At 32.6% G+C, this 20,218-nt stretch overlaps 1 protein-coding gene across 1 annotated transcript in view; it reads right to left on the bottom strand.

Moving 5' to 3' along the window:
* LOC148618755 (uncharacterized) overlaps positions 1 to 20,218 on the bottom strand; it is a 73,851-nt gene that overhangs the window by 15,429 nt on the left and 38,204 nt on the right. Inside the window, exons 21-42 of the mRNA XM_088577936.1 lie at positions 16,170 to 16,450; positions 15,740 to 15,940; positions 14,880 to 15,009; positions 14,125 to 14,159; positions 13,478 to 13,619; positions 12,952 to 13,166; positions 12,472 to 12,639; positions 11,040 to 11,223; positions 10,323 to 10,565; positions 9,210 to 9,430; positions 8,347 to 8,452; positions 7,684 to 7,800; positions 7,312 to 7,447; positions 5,545 to 5,725; positions 4,883 to 5,159; positions 4,483 to 4,669; positions 4,048 to 4,259; positions 3,536 to 3,768; positions 3,139 to 3,292; positions 2,439 to 2,617; positions 1,349 to 1,492; positions 269 to 437 (exon numbers count right to left, since the gene is read on the bottom strand). Coding sequence (XP_088434062.1) covers positions 269 to 437; positions 1,349 to 1,492; positions 2,439 to 2,617; positions 3,139 to 3,292; positions 3,536 to 3,768; positions 4,048 to 4,259; positions 4,483 to 4,669; positions 4,883 to 5,159; positions 5,545 to 5,725; positions 7,312 to 7,447; positions 7,684 to 7,800; positions 8,347 to 8,452; positions 9,210 to 9,430; positions 10,323 to 10,565; positions 11,040 to 11,223; positions 12,472 to 12,639; positions 12,952 to 13,166; positions 13,478 to 13,619; positions 14,125 to 14,159; positions 14,880 to 15,009; positions 15,740 to 15,940; positions 16,170 to 16,450 — 3,915 coding nt within the window. The remainder of the gene's footprint in view (positions 1 to 268; positions 438 to 1,348; positions 1,493 to 2,438; positions 2,618 to 3,138; positions 3,293 to 3,535; positions 3,769 to 4,047; positions 4,260 to 4,482; positions 4,670 to 4,882; positions 5,160 to 5,544; positions 5,726 to 7,311; positions 7,448 to 7,683; positions 7,801 to 8,346; positions 8,453 to 9,209; positions 9,431 to 10,322; positions 10,566 to 11,039; positions 11,224 to 12,471; positions 12,640 to 12,951; positions 13,167 to 13,477; positions 13,620 to 14,124; positions 14,160 to 14,879; positions 15,010 to 15,739; positions 15,941 to 16,169; positions 16,451 to 20,218) is intronic.

Here is a 20,218-nt window from a genome sequence, read left to right as displayed (position 1 = left end):
TCCCTATGAATACCTTTATATAATGAGGGAAAAATATGCCAGGAAAATGTAAATCACATTTTAATTGTTGTAAAATCTTTGAATCGCAAGCTGCCATTGTAATGTATTTACATGAACAGATAAAACGATGTCGTTATAATTCTACAGCAGTGCGTCATATAAAAAAATATGAAATTGATAATTTCAACAGATAAACAGTTTAACTAACAAACTTCGATCGGTCTCACATATATGTAGTAATAAATTTACAATTATTGAAACCACTGACCTACAGTTACATCTCTGCAGCTCTGTCCATTTATATGACAACGTTGGTCTTTTGGAGAACAAACACAATGTCCTAAACAAGTTAGAGAATCACATCTTCTGATCAGATCCAAATATCCTCCCAATATTAAACGAAATTGATAATGAATCATGTGACTTCTCAGACCAACCTAGGTGGCGTATATTAAATAAAAATAATAAGATTTGTTAGCTTTTACAGTTTAAGTTGAAGAAAATTTATAAGGAAAGGTTTTTTGTTAATGATCACATTATTTTATTTTTAATTGAAGTGACCTTCCATGAATAAAGTCTTGAGAAGAGTGTAGTGTAATCTTTTTATACAACTTTAAAGAGAGTGAATCGGTATGTGTATTTTCACACTTTTCTATAGTTGTCACTAATGCAGAGTCATAAGCAAGATGTTATGGGGGTTTTAAGATAGAAAATAAATTCTGCAGAGATATGTGTTCATGTGTAGATGTACCTTCATTGAGGTGTTTTTTTTATATTTTAGTTGTTTTTTTTTATTAAGAACGATTTCGTACATGTTAACAAAAGTAAATTTCACATTTTATAGTCAATTTAAATCTGTGCCAACTTATCTTAAAATGCTTCCTGACAAAAATTTTACTATACGTTTAGCTAAAAAAAGGAATTCAGTTTGTACCATTCGTCAACTTTTTGATAGAATAATTCGATATTTACCAATATATCATTATCATCTATGGTCAATATTAGGCTTAAAAAACTACTCAAAGTCGTGCAGAAGGTTGAAAATTTAGGGGTATTGTTTATGAAATGATCTGTGGTGGGAAAAATAAATAAAGAAAATAAATTTCCATGAATGTGAACCAACTATTTTGACTTCAATTTTACTTTCTCAATTTTCGATAAAATTCACAGTTTGTGTTTTTGTCATAAATGTGATTCTTTCAGATTCCAGATTGATAAGAAGGAAACTAAATGTTGAACTCGTTTTCAAGAATTATGGGTGAACTCGTGAAAATGATGGTGATTTCAATGCGCTCTCAACTTTGTGTTAAATGGTATTGAATAAAATTACCTTATTATATATGATTACCTTGTTGGTTGCCCATACACTAATGAAAACATGTTCATAATTAACTAGATGCTGAGTTGAGACTACAAAATACTGTAAAGGGCCTTCGTCTTTATATTCTACAGAAGAATCATTATGCGACAGTTCTGTAGGGATTCCTGGTACCTATTACAACAAAATAATACTACATATTCTGACATAATTTCATATTAATCCGACATTTCATCCAGCTACCAACACATAACAAAAATGACTTAATTGTATGGAAGTCTTTTATTAGTTTGCTTCTGTACTCAACATGACTGTAAAAAATCAATGAAACTTGTTCTAATAATACGTATTGACAATAACCATAAAAAAGTTGAATAAATCTTACAATATGTGATGCATTGAGTGATATACAATTTTGTGCACACAAATGTACATGTGTTTCACATTATACCTTGTTCAAGTAATTTCTCATGAATTGACTGCCAACAAATAAAATGTATGTCTATTCAATTGTGTATATCATACCTTGTTTAAATCAGTTCCCATGTTCTGACTTCAAACAGATACATAGTATTTATCTATACCAGTATGTATATCATACCTTGTTTAAGTCATTTCACATTGCCTGACTTCCAACAGATATATAGTATTTGTCTATAGCAGTGTGTATGTTATGCCTTGTTTAAATCAATTCCCATTAACTGACTCCCAAAAGATAGATATTATGTCTATACCAGTATGCATATCACACCTTGTTCAAGTCATTTCCCATGTTCTGACTTTCAACAGATATATAGTATTTGTCTATACCAGGGTGTATATCATACCTTGTTTACAACACTTCCCATGAATCCCAATAGATACATAATATGCAAGTGTGTTTAGATCATACCTTGTATACATAAGTTTCCATGAATTGACTCTCAACAGGTACATAGTATTTTTCTATACCAGTGTGTATATTATACCTGAATTATGTCACTTCCCCCGAACTGACTCCCAACAGATTCATAGTATTTGTCTATACCAGGGTGTATTTCATACCTTGTTTAAGTCATTTTCCATGCATTGACTTTCAAAAGGTACATAGTATTTGCCTATACCAGTGTGTATGTCATACCTTGTTTAAGTCATTTCCCATGAACTGACTCCCAACAGATACATAGTATTTGTCTATACCAGTATGAAGATCAGAAAATCCAACCCAGGATAAGTTCAGTCTATAGTCAGACCAAGTCATCCATCCTTCTGTATGTCTCGTGAGTTCAGCAGCGTGATAAGTACCAATAGCAAACATACCTTGAAACAAAATGATAAAAAAGATATTTTTTTATTTATCTGTTTAAATTTCAACCGTAAAGTTAACATGGTGCAGATCACATTCGGGAAAAAAACATAAATTTATATTTCATGCAAGCAAAAATAGACAAAGAGAAAAAAAGAGAAACTGTTGTTGAAAGAACAAATTTAAACAAATGACACTTTGACAATCCCAGTTTTTCTGTTATATACTGAATATTACATGTCAAAATCTATATCACATGCAGTTTTAACCCGAGACTTCTATGTCAAACCAAGGGCCACCATCCCGAGGGATGATATAGGTCGAGGGTTGATATATCATGTGATACCGATTTTGAAATATCATGTTCATTATATCCTACATATTAACCATACTTCAGGTATGCGATACAGTGTAGACGATAGAATAAACAAATTCTTATAACTTACTGTATATACAAAACAGTTATATTTTAATCTGAATATATGATATATTGTGATATCAACTATTCGATGTTGATCGTTTTAAAATAGTTTACCTGACGTAGGTGGGGTTGTATCTATCAGTATTCCTTCAGATTCTGTCTCTATACAGATCTTAGCTCCGTTACAAACTATCAGTTTGAAGTAGTAGGTTCCTCCGTCATGTAAATCTAGATCAGTCAGTGTATATTCTCTAAGTATTCCATTTATCTAAAATAATTTGACATGCACAATGTGTTAGGGAGATACCATTTGATTTTTAGGATGAAACTTTATATTCTGTTTTTCCATTTTTATTTGTAATGCCAATTTCCTCTTGGAGTAGAGCATGCTTATCTTCATAATAAACGACATAAGGCTCATTTGTTTTGTACTCGTGTTAATCCCAAAAATGTCACAATTCGTGTTAATTATTTTCATATATTACAGCACGTACTACGAAATAAAAATTACCATCTTTGACGACGAATTAAATTCTCCATTTTGGTGTGAAACAAAAGATATATATTGTCTGAGTATAGATGATTGTTTATCTTCAACATCCCATTTGAACCTAATTGCAGATCGCAAGACCGACGTGTCTTCGGTTATTGAGCCAATATCACGTGACAGTTTTGGATACTCCAAAGCATCTGGGGGTGAAACATCAACAATAAATCCATTTGATGTAGATTCTGTGTATATACCTGAGGTCAGAAACATGACTATATAAACTGAATTGAATATTTTATGTCAAAATGAAATTTATTCATTTAAAAAAAATAGGCAACACCAAATTTATTTTGTCATTGAATCAAGCCAAAATACTCAACACCAAGAATATGAATATTTTTAAATAAATACTTTATTAATGTGTTATTGCTTTGTTTGTTCTGTTTTTATTTTTATTTTTGGGGGAATTTCTTTAGCTGTTTTGAAGAAAGTTTTGTATGAAAAGATGGTTGTATTTATATGTCTCGAGTTACCTGCTTTGTTGTAAGCACGGACGGTGGTATAAATACGTCTCCCAGGTGGTAGAGGTGTTGGCAGGTCTGTTATAATCACCATATCTGTTTCACTGATAATACGTGGGGGATAAATATCAGCTGATCCTGGAGACGTACCAACTCGAACCACAATGTAATCTATATTAGACTGCACATCATTAAACCCAAACCATTTCGCCGGTATATAATCCCTGGAATATATTGAAAAGATATACACGAAATAAACCTTTAAGACGGAATCTTTTAGAGATATTATTACATAATTCTCCTGTTTAAAATATATTCACACATTTTTAATTATATCTGAACAAAAAGTAACTATCTACTACAACGTAGAATGACCGTCCAGCCACAAATGTAACACAATTTTTAAAATATCGGAAGTTTAATAAATACAAAGAAAAGGTTATTCACCTTACTGAGAGAAATTCAATGTCATAATCACCAGAACCATCTTGAACAATACCTGGTACAGGTGGGCTATTGTCAATGGTAACACCGTCTGATGTAACGCATGTACACATATTTCCGGTATTACATGCTGTTATTGTAGAAAAATATCTACGACCAGCCTCCAGATCCACATTAGACAAGGTAAAATCTGCAAACAGTTTTGAAAACCATTGCTAAATCTGTACTTAAAATACAGAACTTTTTTGTCTCGCTTAAACTATAAAAGTCCATGTTTTGACATTTTTCAACCAAATTTGAGATAGAAACATTCTTTTTTTTTGGTGTGAATTCACTCGTACGATCAATTATTTTACACATGACAACTCACTGTGAAATTCTTGAACGGGATGGAAATACTCACATGTATGAGCACCTACAACTTGTTCATCTATGATGTCATAACACCCAGCACAAGTTCCGATATAAACGCGATAATATTTAATAACTGAATGAGGATCATGAAAGCCTTCCCAGTAAACAGAGAGTTGTGTTGTATCTGCTTGGTAATCAATGTCTTTAGCGTGTGGCGGAGCAGTGTGTGATCTTCCATCATAGACATGACCAGCAACAGGAGATGAAATGTCAAAAATGTGCGCAAGTGATGATTTACTGGCCGAAAGTCCGGCCCTGTTGTATGCCTAAATTTAATATAAACAATATCATATTATATCCATATTACCAGGAAGTTGTCTTGTTATTCAATCATCAAAAATAGCGCATTGTTACGTACAGACAGTAGTTCCAAACGAAAGTAATTCTTATGTAGTAATCTACGTATTATTTTACATTATTACTACATGCCTTTGATATATTCACACTGAACATTGAACATATAAAATATGAGAAGTAAATACGAATTCTAGTTGAGTTTAATAATAGTGCTTACATGTCGATTTATTTAAACAATGTTTCATGTCATGTGGTATTATCTCTAACATCAAACCGTCGATGTGAACAAAGAAAACGACCATTGTTTAATTCAGTTGTATGGTTGACATACTGCTTTTATGACTCATGTATTACCTTCACAGTAACAAAATAAGGATGGCCTTCCATCAGTTGATGATTATGGTCTGGTTTCAAGTTGCCACATTCCTGGTCGATTCTAGAAAATTCTATTTGATCATCCTGGCCGGATAATGAACCTAATCCAACCATGTAATGGTCGATACCACTTTCAATATCAAAGAATATATTTTTCCAACTACAAAATAAAAGAAAACATAATTCCTATTTTTTCTTAGATATTTTAAATAGTTCGTTTCAAGAATGAAATTACAATTGCAATGTTACTAGGCTCATCTTGGGCATTCTTGAGAGCTCAATTATTGTGCATTAAAAACATTTCCATTACTTGCAGTACAGTATCGTTCAAAAGCAAAGTACAAAGAAACATGATCAGCATATATAATATAACAGCCGTCTTTTGATTATAGTTTGCAATACAATTTCCACTAGTTTTAAAGTATAGTAAAGGAGCTAGTTAATAATGACATTTTGATCCATTTGTCAACATCTGTGATTGATACGGTTATGGAAATGAGTAAAGAATAGCCAAAGCAACAAAAGATGTCGGATAGTCCTGACAAAAAACAATTTGTAGTGTTCTTAAATACAGAAGCTCCTGATCTTATCTAAATAGACAAAAATATAAAAGAATATACATCTTTAATTTTGGATCTCCATAATGTTAGGAATTGACAAATGTTTACTTTTTGCATGAACAATTTGTTGAATGTGCTTGCTTTCGTGTTTCAATAAAGCAATATTTCAACAAATTGTCATACAATTATCTGCAGTGATCTATCTATAGAGTGGGACATGAGACACAACATAATATAAGGCCACGGAAACTACACATCGAGAAAAAAAATACGGAAGTTCGTTCAACTATGATCTGAATAGAGATGTTGCAAAAACATTTCTATTTATTTCTTTCTGTAATATAATTATCCGTTTAGTTTGTTTAACCGAGTAACGTTAGTAATCGCCGTTTAACGCAATAGTCGATGATACGCTGATTTCCTATATGATATTATGTATTGAACGTTGAACAAGGTATTAAGGTAAAACAAAAAACGTGAAACTGAAAAAATGTCTTCAACGATTTTATTCAACATAAATTCGTAACAGAGCAATTATCAAATCTTGAAAACTGATTTATTCAACGGGTCATGGTTTTCCTTTCTTCGTTTGTCTACCCCGGACTTGATTTTTTATGAGCAACTCGGTGAGTTTTTCTAGAAAAGCAAAGGACGCTTACCCTACCGGTGCACCTGGTCCAAGCTCCCAGTTCTTAGTGGAGTCCGAGTTGCTCATTTGCTTTTGTTACTTTGTATGTATGAATTTAGTTACTTTATGTTCTTTGTTGTGTGTGTCTGTTTTCCATGTCTGGTCTTTGTCCCCGGATTGCATTCTTTTGATTACCGCTATAACGTTGGTTCCCTTGATTACTCCTTCATATTAATGATTAAGATAGATACCATCTTTTTAATGTTCTTTTGTTATAATTATATTTCAATCACATAGACTGGCTACCCGAAACCAATATCCATTTGAAAACACTTTATTCATGAACTATTAAACTGTCATATGATAAAAACTATTTCATATTCATTTACTGAAGTTTTCTGCACCTTCTGGAACCTTATAAAGTTATGTTTAGATGTATGTATGTATGTATATTTTGTACTGAGGAGGGGACTTCATATCTTGTGTTATATTACTAGTAAAATAGTTTTAAAGCAACGTGGTCTATGTAATCGCAGTAGACACTTGAAATAAATTTACCAAATCTCAGTCTGACTTAAATTTGTAAATATTCTTCCACCAATATATATGGACTCTGATGACACTTCCGGGGGTGTTGTATCTACTGTTACGGGATCTGCATGGACTTTCGTGTTTCGACTGATAAAATCTACACCTGTTGAAAAAAATGTGCGAATTAAGTGGAAGCATATTATATTAAACAATTTGATATTTATTTAACCATTAGAACCAGCTACTTACATGAACTTGAGTACTTTAGTTACTGAAATGACAGTTTTACCTCATCGCAATTAAATATTTAATTCCATACAAGTAGCTGTTATGCGGAGATTTATTCTGATTAATTTAAGACTGTGCAATCGAATTAATAATCTGTTGATTCAACATCACCTGATACAGAAACGTAATATGTATGTCCGTCTTGCAAGGTAAGGTCATGGAAAGACACGTGATTGGTAACGCCAACGTTTCGTTTGTCAATTACATCAACTCCATCTTCGACAGAACCTTCAAACATAATATAAAAATCGATATATGTTTTTGCGTTTGTTTTATTGTTTAAATATCGGCAGAAAAAAATGCAGACTCGTGCGAAAGGGGTTCTTCCCGCTTTCTTCTCTTTAATTTTATCTTTTGTATTGATTTTGTTTTCTTTGTTTCTGTTGTTTGATGCTTGTTTGTTTTTTTTTCAGTTTTTTTAAGGGATTTTACTTATCCAAATGCATGACCGTGGTTCTGATGGTAATGTTTATACAAAATAATTTTGAAAAACATAGCGCTCTTAACCTTTTCTGAAAATATATGTGCTAAGTATTATAACATTTAATTGTATAATGGTGTTCGATACATTTACATTTACATTAACCAATTATTGACAAACTTTTTTTCTTCGTCTGCATCGTTTATATATCATTTCTTAAAAAAACAGACATTAATAAAACGAGCTCCAGATTTCAATGAAAAAGACTTCGATGAAAAATAATTATGACGATAAAAAGATACATAGCATTTTAATATAATTTTGTCTTAATTTCTGCATTAAACGATACTTGCCAACAGACACCAGGTAATGAGATATTCCGGATGAGTGCATGGAATACCCTTCTTCTTCAACATCAACAAAAGAATCCCATGTAACGTAAATATCTGAGGAGGATGTCTGCGACAAAAATGAAAACTCTTTACAACATGTGATATTCGTTGTAAAGACAAATAAAAGGGGTATGGTTATGCGTGCATATGATTACAATACGACACTGATATGACAATGTAACCATTAACCAGATCAATGCTCCTAGTCTTTCGGAAAAGTCTCGTCACTCACACGAGTTAAGGATCCCCTTTTTTCACCTTTTAATTGCAAAACATTTCGTTTGATATTTCGTTTTATTCTCTTTTACAAAAAAAAATACGATTTCCGACGATTACATTTCTAAGTGAATTCGCATTAATTGTGATATAGGATGCTTAGGTTTTACGTTTTTAAGAAATATAATTTGTAAATGTTTTGATTTTATTAGGAACATCGTAACGACCTACGACTGATGCACTGGAGTATTAGAGTAATCAAGGGAACCAAGGTTATAGCGGTAATCAAAAGAACGTAATCCAGGGACAAAGACCAGACATGGAAAACAGACATTCACAACAAATAACATAAAGTAACCAAAATAATACATACAAAGTAAAAAAGCAAATGAGCAACTCGGACTGATTTGTATGTTATCCAAAGCCAGGGCTGGGTAACTTGAGTTTGATCACAAAGCAATTCAATATATGTCATGATGTTTCTCTCTGTGATGGGTACATTGAGTTTTACTATCAAGATAGTTACCAGATGTAGAGATCTATAAGTTATTCCACGTGAGACTCCGTTTTTGGTGTTGTTTTATGAGTTCAATTATCAAGCTTTTTACCTGATATAACAATTTCGTTGTTGTTCCAACCCAGACATTGCCTCCTATTGGAGCTGTAAGATCAACTACTACACCATCACTGCAGGATGATACTGCAGTCAATACTTCAGTCCATTTTTCATGTTGAATTTCTTTCCTTTCAGAATGGACACATACAGAGTATCTTTTCCCATGAATTAGTTCCTCAGAATCATTGAAATGAACATTGATGTATCTGTTTTCTTAAATGTATATGTATTTTACATCAAAACTAAGATGCTTGGATTGTAATGAGGAAATTTTACATTCCAGACGTTCTTACAATCTTGTGGCTTTATTATTATTTTTTTTAACGAAAGATTATGAACATATTAATATATGATTCAAATAAGACAATTAATATGAAAAGTACGTTTTTCATTATCATCTTAACACTGGCTTCTCTTTTAGGGTAAAAACTGTCAAATAGCCAAAATGACTTAAAGGAATATAGGTTTTACGTTTGATTTAAAATCATAACAACCTTGACAAGTTATTTTTATTACTATACATATAACAATAATATCACACAATCTTAAACTAGAGAGGCCAGGATTCTAAACCAAAACAATTTAGACAGTAAAATGTACCTTTATGAACACTTTGATTATTTGTTTATACAATTGTATCATTAAATTTACCCAAATTTTTCCAATACTGTGAGTAACATTTTAGGTCTCATCTGATAAGCAACTCAGTATCACTACATTTAATGATACTACTTGTAGTACTTGTAATAACGTTTGACTATTCTTTAACCCGAGTTTAATCTTATTGAACAAATTTAATGAAGATGCCTAGTGCCAGTAACCTGTTCTGTTACAATTATGGCCTCGTTAGATCAACGAATACTATCATTAAACCTATATAATAATTTGTGATGACACACGCAGTATTGAATATGGCTTTATTTGAGTGTTATTTTTCACTTGTTGATATCATATTGACTTAATGACCATACGAGATGATACTTCAGATATCACTGTACCATGTTTACCACACTTGATGAATTTTATCTCCATGACCACATTAGATAATACTTCTGGTAGCATTTAACTTTATGATCACAATACTATTCTTATAGTAATAACTTACCTGTATGACCACATTTGATGATATCTGGATGAGAGCAAGGATCGGTGATAACAAGATCAGTATAGTTTCTGTAAAATGTCAGAGCATCGTTTGGTCGAACTTCTAAAACACCCCATTGATATGAATCATGGCGTAAAGATGGCCATACTGCCGACAATACATGTTTCGTTGGTATATAGTCTACATCAGGTAAAGTCCATGGTGTGTTTAGTTCTAACAAAACATCTTCTGAGGATCCGTCTTCTTTGGAAGACATTATAAAATACATTAACATGACTTAAATGAAGTACAAATGTGCCTCTATATTAAATGTATTGATCATTGATATACTTTCTCTTATTTTCATCCATCTAAAGTTTAAAATAAGATACAGTTATTTTTTTTACAACTAACAGTACTTGTTTATTAGGATACATGAAGGTTTTTGACACAATGGAATACATAAAAACATCATTCACTTTTCTTTTTCGTGCAGACGCGAGTATCACTTTGAAGAAATTTATGTATCTTTTAACGAATTGCAACGTCCTTTTATCAACAAATGTGTCTATATATATATCCTATAATGCAGAAAACTTATGGTTTCTTATCTAGTTTTTAACTTTCTTTTTTAGTTACTTTCTGTTTTGTTTTTCTTCTAAGTACCCTGTCATTACTTTGTATTTAAATAGTTCTAACTACTAATTACAATTTTGTCAAAATTTTAGTTATACCTACCATTTCTATTTGTAGTGTCAATAACTGCCCTTGGGATGACCTGGCTATGTCCATCTTCGACGTTACATTTCTTTATTTCTGTCTGAACTTCACTGCATACGGCAACTTTATTGTATCCTCGTAAAGCAATTCTTTTACACTTGGTTAAATCTATATTATCTTCGAGAATGACGTCAAACTTAAACTAGATATTTAAACCGTTAATGTGTATTTTTTTATGATAAATCTAAATGTCAGACATTTCTTTTTACTTTGGCTTTTGATTATTTAAATGCAAATATATAGCTACTTTGACCTTCATTAATAACGGAAAAGAGTTATTGATTGAATGATAAACACATGTTTACACTTAAAACCAGCTATAAATATCTATTTTTAACACCCCCGAGTTGTCCATAAAACGTCAGGTCTTGGGTAGACGAAGAAATCGTTTTCAAAATGCTGAAATTTTTTATGTGTTGGAAACATTTTTTCAACAAATGGTCGACATTGGCATTCCAATAGGAACATATTGTAATCCTCTATTTGCTGACCAATTCCTTCACTCTTATGAGGCTGACTTTATAGCTAATCTGATCCAAAAGAAGTAACAATGTTTAGCTAGATCCTTTAATCTCAGTTTCCATTATACAGATGACGTATTATCTTTAAACAATCCTGATTTCGGGGATTTTACACATCCTATCTACCCCAAAGAACTTGAGATATAGGATATAACAGACACTGTGAAGTCAGCCTCATAGCTTGACCTACACTTAAAGACCGATAGTAAAGAAAAACTATTGACCAAACTATACGACAAACGCGATGACTTTTCATTCCGTATTGTCGACTTTCCTTTCATCTGTGGCAACAACCCTTTAGCACCTGTGTATGGAGTCTTTCATATCACAACTCATACGTTATGCCAAAGGTTGCTGTAACTACTCAGACTTCTTACAATTAGGCTACTGGAACAGATTTATGTTGCTACAAGATTGAATACATCACTACAGAAGTTTTAAGTTCGTCATCGATAACTCGTGGATCGTTACTATGTATCCATCTGCAACATGATAACACTTTTGTTCAATAAGTCATAGTTTTTCTTTCCTCTTTCGTCTACCCTGGACTTGACTTTTTATGAGCTACACAGCGATGTTTCTTGAAAAGCATAGGATGCTCACCCTACCGGTGCATCTAGTTCATGCTCCAGATTTGTAGTGGAGTCCGAGATGCTCATTCAACTTTGTTTCTTTGTATGTATTATTTTGATTATTTCATGTTCTTTGTTTTGTTTGTCTATTTTCCGTGTCTTGTATTTGTTCCAAGATTACATTCTTTAGATTTCCCCTAGAATCTTGGTTCCTTTTACAACGACGAAGATGATAAACCATGAAACAATAATTTTACAGAAATTAAAACATAACAACTCAGGACTTATTTAACTCACGTGAGTGCTATTTATCATTTGAACTGTTGAAACCTTTTCCCACTTTGTATAAACACCCGCTTCTCTTGAACCGTCGACAATGGCCCATTCAAAGAAGTCGATAGCTTCTTTGGCTTCCGTTGTGTCTTTTATATCAGGGTCATACATTTGTTTAGTAATGATAGTTATCTACAACACAAGGAAAAATGCACAAACTGAATACTAAAAATTTGGTAACTGAAAAAAAAATAAAACAAACAAAATCAAGCTACCAGGATCGATATAATACTAACAGGGTAGTTAAGTGGCTTACTCATTTGTTTATTTTGCAGAAATACGTTGGTTTCTTTATTCAAAATTATCAGAAATGTGAGGCAAAATAACAAAGAAGGAAACAGAGTGGTATAATAAGAACTTACAGAACAGTCTCCTGCAAAATATCAAACCTTATGGAGCACTATATGCGTATAATTTCCCAGTAGTTATATTGATCAGTATTACCTTCAACTTATCAAGTTGAACTTCTATTGAGCCTGTAACTGGAGCAGTAGGTATAATAGTAACACCATCACTTTTCAATGGAGGAAAGCAAAGATTGTCGGCACATAATTTTATATTAAACCGGTATGTTCTTCCCGGCTGAAGATCTAAATTCCCCATTTCTGCCACATGATGACTCCCAATGTATCTATACTCAATAAATGTACTCCAAAAATCTGTGTAAAACAACTTAAAGTATAAAATGTAGGTGGGAAAATATTTTTGGGAATATTAATTAAACCCAGTTTTAATGGTTTTGTTACTGATAATTACTACTTGTATGAGAGGAAAGACAATAGTTGATATATTATGGGCGGCTATAGTTCCCCTCCCACATGAAAATCCTGCACATATATAAGTTAATTGAAATGTAAGGCGCACCATTTGCAAATAATCATTTACGTCTTTTGAATTGCTTAAACAAGTTACCAATATATTCATTCAAAGATAAACAGTATGTGCGTGTATATTGTGTTATTTTCCTAACCTCCAACAGGTGATCGTATATCTACTGATATCCAGGAGCTTCTGATAACATCGTGTAAACCTGTTGGAATATCCCACTTAGCATACAACGTAGTCGTTGAAGTTTGGTAGTCAATATCTGGTAGACAGTGCTTCAAAATATCCTACAATCAAATAGTTATAATACTCATATGGAAGTGTATACACTTTCATTATTATATAGCAGTGTTTAATCGAATGTTCACAGTGTAATAAATTTCGATAATTCACACTGTGAAATAAATTCTTGAATTTCACTCTCGGACTTCTCCCGTCAAAATGCCACAACTTTGATATCAATCCGCCAATCACAAAATTTAAATTCATGTTGAACATATCGTTAAAATATGAAGAAAATCTATATAATAAATAGGATAATCAATTGGTTATCGTGAATAACCAAAACATGATCACTCGTGCCAAGAACGATTAACTTGTGCGCGGAAATATTTTGGTTATTCACTCTTTCCAATTAATTATCCTATTAAACCTATAATTAATAGGGGTTTATAAGGTGTTTGTGAAAGTAAAACGGATACGAATACAAAAAATCTGTATCGCAAACTTCGGAAGTAGTAATATTTATTGGAACTAAGGTAATCTAGAGCCTGAAACGTTTTCAGTACTTACATTAGTATGGTGACTTGCATTAACACTAGTTTCATCTACAATAAAACGACAGTTGGAATAAACAGTAGAACTAAGTTTAATCATTGAACTTTGTCAAAATTTGCATATTATTATACTAACTGTGTGTGTGTGCCCTTTTTTTCAAAATGGAATGCTAATTCTATTTTTTGTAATAATTCATATTATCATTATACCTTACGAACCCGAATTTCTGGTTTAATTTTATTGTATAGACGTTTAAATTATGCATCATAACGGAGCTTTCTGGTGGGTATAAACAAAAACGAGTCAGTGGCTGGTGACATCGTGCTTCAAGATTCTTTAGATAACAGTTGACCACAGCCGTGGTAAAAACAAGCTGATAAATAAATGACAAAATAAGTCTTATTTCCGACGCCATAGAAAAATTTTACCCAATTTTAACGACGTCACAACATACTTTTGCCCAATAGAGTCGCCATTTCGTGCAAGATATAGGCTGTATCTTTTTAAAAATGTGAAGAAATTAAACACTACAACTTATCGTTTGTTCTTTACTTTCATAACGTGGCTGTTTAAGGTTCATTAAATTGAAGTTAGAAACGAAAGTCGATGAAAAAACCATGTTTTTGGATGATTAATTGAATTATCAACAAAATATCTATCAGACTCGATTCGGAAGAGTTACAACTTCGAAATTTATTTGAGATGAAATCTACTAAAGCAATTTCTTTATTATCTTCCATACAATACCAATATAACATGTTTCCACATACCAGTGCAAACGGGACCATCGTGTATTAAAACTCCTGATAGTTGAGTATTGCTGTCAACAACCATTACTCCATCAGAAAATGACTCGACAGTACCAGCTGAAGTAATGGCTTTCACAGTGAAAAAGTATTTCTGAAACAATTTTTGAAATAAATATTTAACATTACCTAGTTGACTTTACTTCTTATTACACCTAATTTGAACAAAATTGGAGAATTTAATGTTAACACTAATGTTGTTCGAAATGCAGTCAGACTTCATATTGAAAGAAGTATATAAGTGTTGAATTTCACTTCACTTTTTTTGTGTTATGAATCATCGTAATACAGTTCAACTGGCTTAACATACTTCAACGTTAGATAAAGTTTCGAACATGCAAGTTAAAGTGAAGTCATCACAAATCGCATTCAAAGTTTCACAGCATTATGCAGCTTATACAATTTGTCAACTTATTAGAAGCAACTAGTTCTAACTGGCAGTCTAAAGATAACAAATTGTTCTATAATTAACAAATATAAGACAATGTAACAAAACACAAATACATCGACAAATACTTATTTCGAAATATTTCTGAATAAACTTATTTGAATTTTAAGTTGTAAGTCTTAAGAGAACAGACAAACAGACGTTAATTTATTATACATTATACCGTATTTGCTCATTTAACATGGGTTCAGTGTGTTGTGTGTATAATCTATGAATGTTGTACTTTACTGTACAGTTCGTAAATGGTCCAAACTTCTTCCTTACACCATATTGCACCAGTTCTCATACCAAAGAAAACACCCGTTCCATTCCCTGGACCAAAATTTATCATAGAATGGATAGATTACCCTAATAAAAAATAGTCATGTGAACATACCTGAAAGGAGACAAGCGGCAAATTTGTAAATGCTATTTGATTGACTGAATTGTCAATGTTATCTCTTTTCTTGACATCACAGCTTCCATGAGTTGTTCCTAAACAGACCGAGTACTTAACAGGAAGATGAGGATGATGGAAGCCTTTCCATCGTACAGCCAAAGAATCAGATTCTTCCGTGAAATCAACATCTATTATATCCTGTAAGATAATTCCTGTTTTCATTGGTTCTGCTCTGTTGACGAACTAACGAATAGATATTACTACACTTCATATTATGGTGAATCAAAAATACGAAATAACCTTTCAAAAGAGGTAAAACGGTTCATTTTACTTTCTTTAAAAACATGTGGAAATCTAAAATAATTCATAAATAAAATATGTTTGATTTGTAACTGACACGTTTATGGTTCAATGCAGTAAAACATACCTTAACATCTTTATTGTCAACATCGTTTGGATTAATATCATAAACTACACCCACTGAAGGCACCTGGACATCATGCATATAACCTTCAGACGTTTTTGACGTGCTTAACCCTGCTAGGTTGGTTACTTTAATTGTCACATAGTACATGTGATGAGCGTGTAACTCATAATCTAACACAGATAGATCGATTGCTGTACACTCTGGTGGACGTGTAGGCGTACATTTAGAGTTATAATTCAATGCTCGGTATTCTGCAACATCTGTTCGGTCCTTACTTTGTCCTTAAATTAGATTACATTAAATTATTAATCAAGTCGTTACAAAAGTATTAATATCATTCTATAAACTTTTTTCAAGCCTTAAAAAAGAACCTACGTTTTTCTTTAACTATGTCAGTGTTTTTTTATGTACCTACTGTGAAAGATATATTATAACAATCTTTCCTTATTATCTACTGCTTATCTAACGACCTGGTCAGTAAGAAAGTCAGAGTGATGTTGTTAACAATGTAAAAAAAATGTAATTTCTGAATGAAACCATTGGTGTGATGTACTAATAAAATGATATCTTGCTTGATTTAGTTAACATATGTTTAACAGTATGCGTCCCATGTCCAATAAATATCATCTTGGTCAAAACAAATTATGATATATATACAGGCTACGCTCACAATTAAAGTGGACTACTTTTATTGATTCATGTGTGTTGCATATTGTCTATATATTTAAAATCAAAATAAAAAGGAGAAAAGAGAAATACATGAAAAGTACATTTCAGAATTGGAAATTACATTTTTTGATATTTAATCTGCAAATGAAAGCGTTGACTCGCATATTCTAGACGTTTTTCATTAAAAATAAAATAAGGCATTAAAAACAGACACACAAAAATTAAAGCACTTACAATTTGATCTAATAAAACGGCTGGAGTGACATTTGGAGCTCAAAAACGATAAGCATGTATTGATCGACAACAGGCATCCGTCATATTGCAAGTGAGTAAAATATGTTATTAGTTTAAGACAACTAGAAATACTGAAGCGTCAGCAATGGAATGATATTAAAATCCAAAAATATGGCCTTAACATAAACAAATGAACCAGAGACAATCTATATGCACAATGTAGCGAATTTAATAAAAAAAAGTTCACACATAAAAACTTAAGATTAGACGTCACATAAACAATCTGAAGCACTTGCAGTATAACCCCACCCCAGAAAAAAAAAGCTAAAAACAAACAACAAACCAATTACAAAAACGCGTAAGTAAAATCAGGTGCACCAGAAGGGTTAGTATGTCCCGCTCCGCCGGCCGCACCTGCCATATTTCATGTAAGGCTGCACTATACAAATGTGATTTCGGTACACTATTTCGTACACAAAACTGACCCGGTCTAATTTTGTAAAATTTAAAAATAAGAGGTGAAACTGTGTGGAAATATTGATTGTGGGTAGTAGAGCAATCGTACATAAATATATGCAATACTTGTGAAGGTAAAGAGGTGTAAAATACATGCTTTTTAAGCTATCCGGGAAGATTCAACGGATTGGATTCTCTTCCCTGCACCAACAGACAGTTTTTCAAAAATGCAAAATTTCGAAAGAACTTTAAGAATTAAAATCATGAACAAATGAGCAGAAAAAAGTATACTTTTTATTTGTTTTTTTTTACAATAATACCATGCCAACTTACTTTTTTGGCAGTTTTTAAGTTCCAGATATTTTAGAAAACCTGTTTTTTGACCCAAAATTTCTTATGAAAACTGATGTATATTTTTATTACGTTTATTATTACAAGGTTATAATATTATAATATTATTGTAAGGTTTTGAAAAATATATACTTTTTTCAGGAAAAAAATGTTGGATATGCTTGTTTAAGTGTCTCTATATAGCTTTATTTCCACAAATTGTCATCAAGTTATCTGCAGTGACCTATCTATATAGTGGAACCTAAGTATAAACCGGTAATTATCAACAACATTACAGCTTCGGGACAAAAGCTATTCAAACCCGGGCAAATCATTTATTTCAACTATAGTCGGCGTCACATAAATAACATACTGTTAAAATTTGAATAAAAATATTTTCTACGACTTTATTGACACCTACCGTCGTTTAAATTGTCTTAAATGACTTGCTCATTCGTTTAGCCAAACGGCTTCTCCCTAAACATTGAACCGTTAAATTCCGGTCAGATTTTAATTCTAGGTGCCAATATTTACATTGTAAAGAGTCGGCCATGTTTACAGTGATCGGGTTGCTAGGAGATGTTGTTTACGTTTAAATGGTTTGTCCAAAAACCGAAGAACCCAGAATGCACTTCGGCGTTATTTCGGATATCTCGGATTTATTTTACGCGAACAACGTACAATACCGAGAAGTTGATCAAGCAGACGATTGTCACCGGAGTTCGGCGGGAACGAATTTCGTTTGTTGAACCAAGGTTATAGCGGTAATCAAAAGAATGTAATCCAAGGACAAAGACCAGACATGGAAAACAGATATACACAGCAAAGAACATAAAGTAACTAAAATCATATATACAAAGTAACAAAATCAAATGAGCACCTCGGACTCCACTAAAAACTGGAAGCATGGACCAGTTGCACCGGTAGGGTAAGCGTCCTCTGCTTTTCTAGAAACACCCGCCGAGTTGCTCATAAAAAGTCAAGTCCGGGGTAGACAAACGAAGAAAGGAAACCTATGACCCGTTGAATAAATCAGTTTTCGTGGTGCGGATGGATACACCATAACGATCCACCGGTTCATGACGACGACCATAAAACTTCTGTAGTGATGACTTCAGTCCTGTAGCAACATAATCCTGTTCCAGAAGCCTATTTGTTAGAGTTCTTGCGCGGTACAAAAAGTTTGTGTATTTTCGGCAAGCTCTGGCATAACATACGAGTTGTGATATGAACACTCCATACGCAGGTGCTGAAGGGATGTTGCCACAGATGAGAGGAAAGTTGACAATTTTGAATGAAAAGTCATCATGTTTGTCGTAAAGTTTGGTCAAAAGTTTTCCTTTACCATCGATTTCTAAATGTAGGTCAAGATATGAGGGTGCCTTCACAGTGTCTGTAGTATCCTTTATCTCAAATTCTTTGGGGTAGATGCGAATTATCAAATCCCCGAAATTAGGATTGTTTAAAGATAATACGTCATCTATATAGCGGAAACTGAAATTAAAGAATCTACCTAAACGATATTCTTTCTTTCGGATCAGATCAGCTACAAAGTCAGCCTCATAATAGTGAAGGGAAAGGTCAGCAAGTAATGGAGCACAATTTGTTCCCATTGGAATGCCGACCGTTTTTTTAAAAAAAAAACATGTCCACCACACTGGACGAATATGTTGTCGATTAAAAATTCCAGCATTTTGGAAACATCTTCCTCTGTATATTTGGAAGATGATTTAGAATTATTTCTTACAAAGTATAAGGAATCTCTGCAAAGAACTATATATTTGTATCTAGGTATACCATCTTTTTTTGTAAAAACAACGATGTATAATGTTTTAAGTCGGGACTTTAACTGAGTATGGGGAATAGAAGTATACAGTGTTGAAAAATTAAAGGTTTTAAAGTATTATATTCAGATAATAGTCTTGAAGTCTTGAACTGGTTGTCTCCAAAAGATCTTTCGACTTTGTTAGGATCCACATTGAATACAACTACGGGAGTAACAAGTATTGTGGTAGGACTGTAGACCCTTTTTGACAGTTGTCAGTATATCAGTTAAAAGTTTTGAAAGAGGTTTGGTGGTACATATTGCAGCAGATCCAGCTAAGAAACGTTGTTTGTATGGATTCTTGTGGAGTTTAGTACATAGTACATAGACAGTAAATCACAATCATCGTCCTTGGTAGAGAGACCAAAAGAGGATAGCACAGATTTATGGTTTTCCAAAATCTCTTCTTATGGACAGTGTGGTAGCAGTATAGGTCTTATCACTGCTATTATTCTCTACGTCTACTTCTGATAATAAACATTGGATGTGAAACGTTTTGCAGACAAAAACAATGTTGTTGTGGGCTTTGTCTGCT

Source organism: Perna viridis, chromosome 4, assembly GCF_037379345.1.
Source record: "Perna viridis isolate PV_CMFRI_1.1 ecotype Kerala chromosome 4, ASM3737934v1, whole genome shotgun sequence".
Taxonomy (NCBI): Eukaryota; Metazoa; Mollusca; class Bivalvia; order Mytilida; family Mytilidae; genus Perna; species Perna viridis.
The sequence above is the reverse complement of the archived record's forward strand: the minus strand, read 5'-3'. Positions and strand labels throughout refer to the sequence as shown.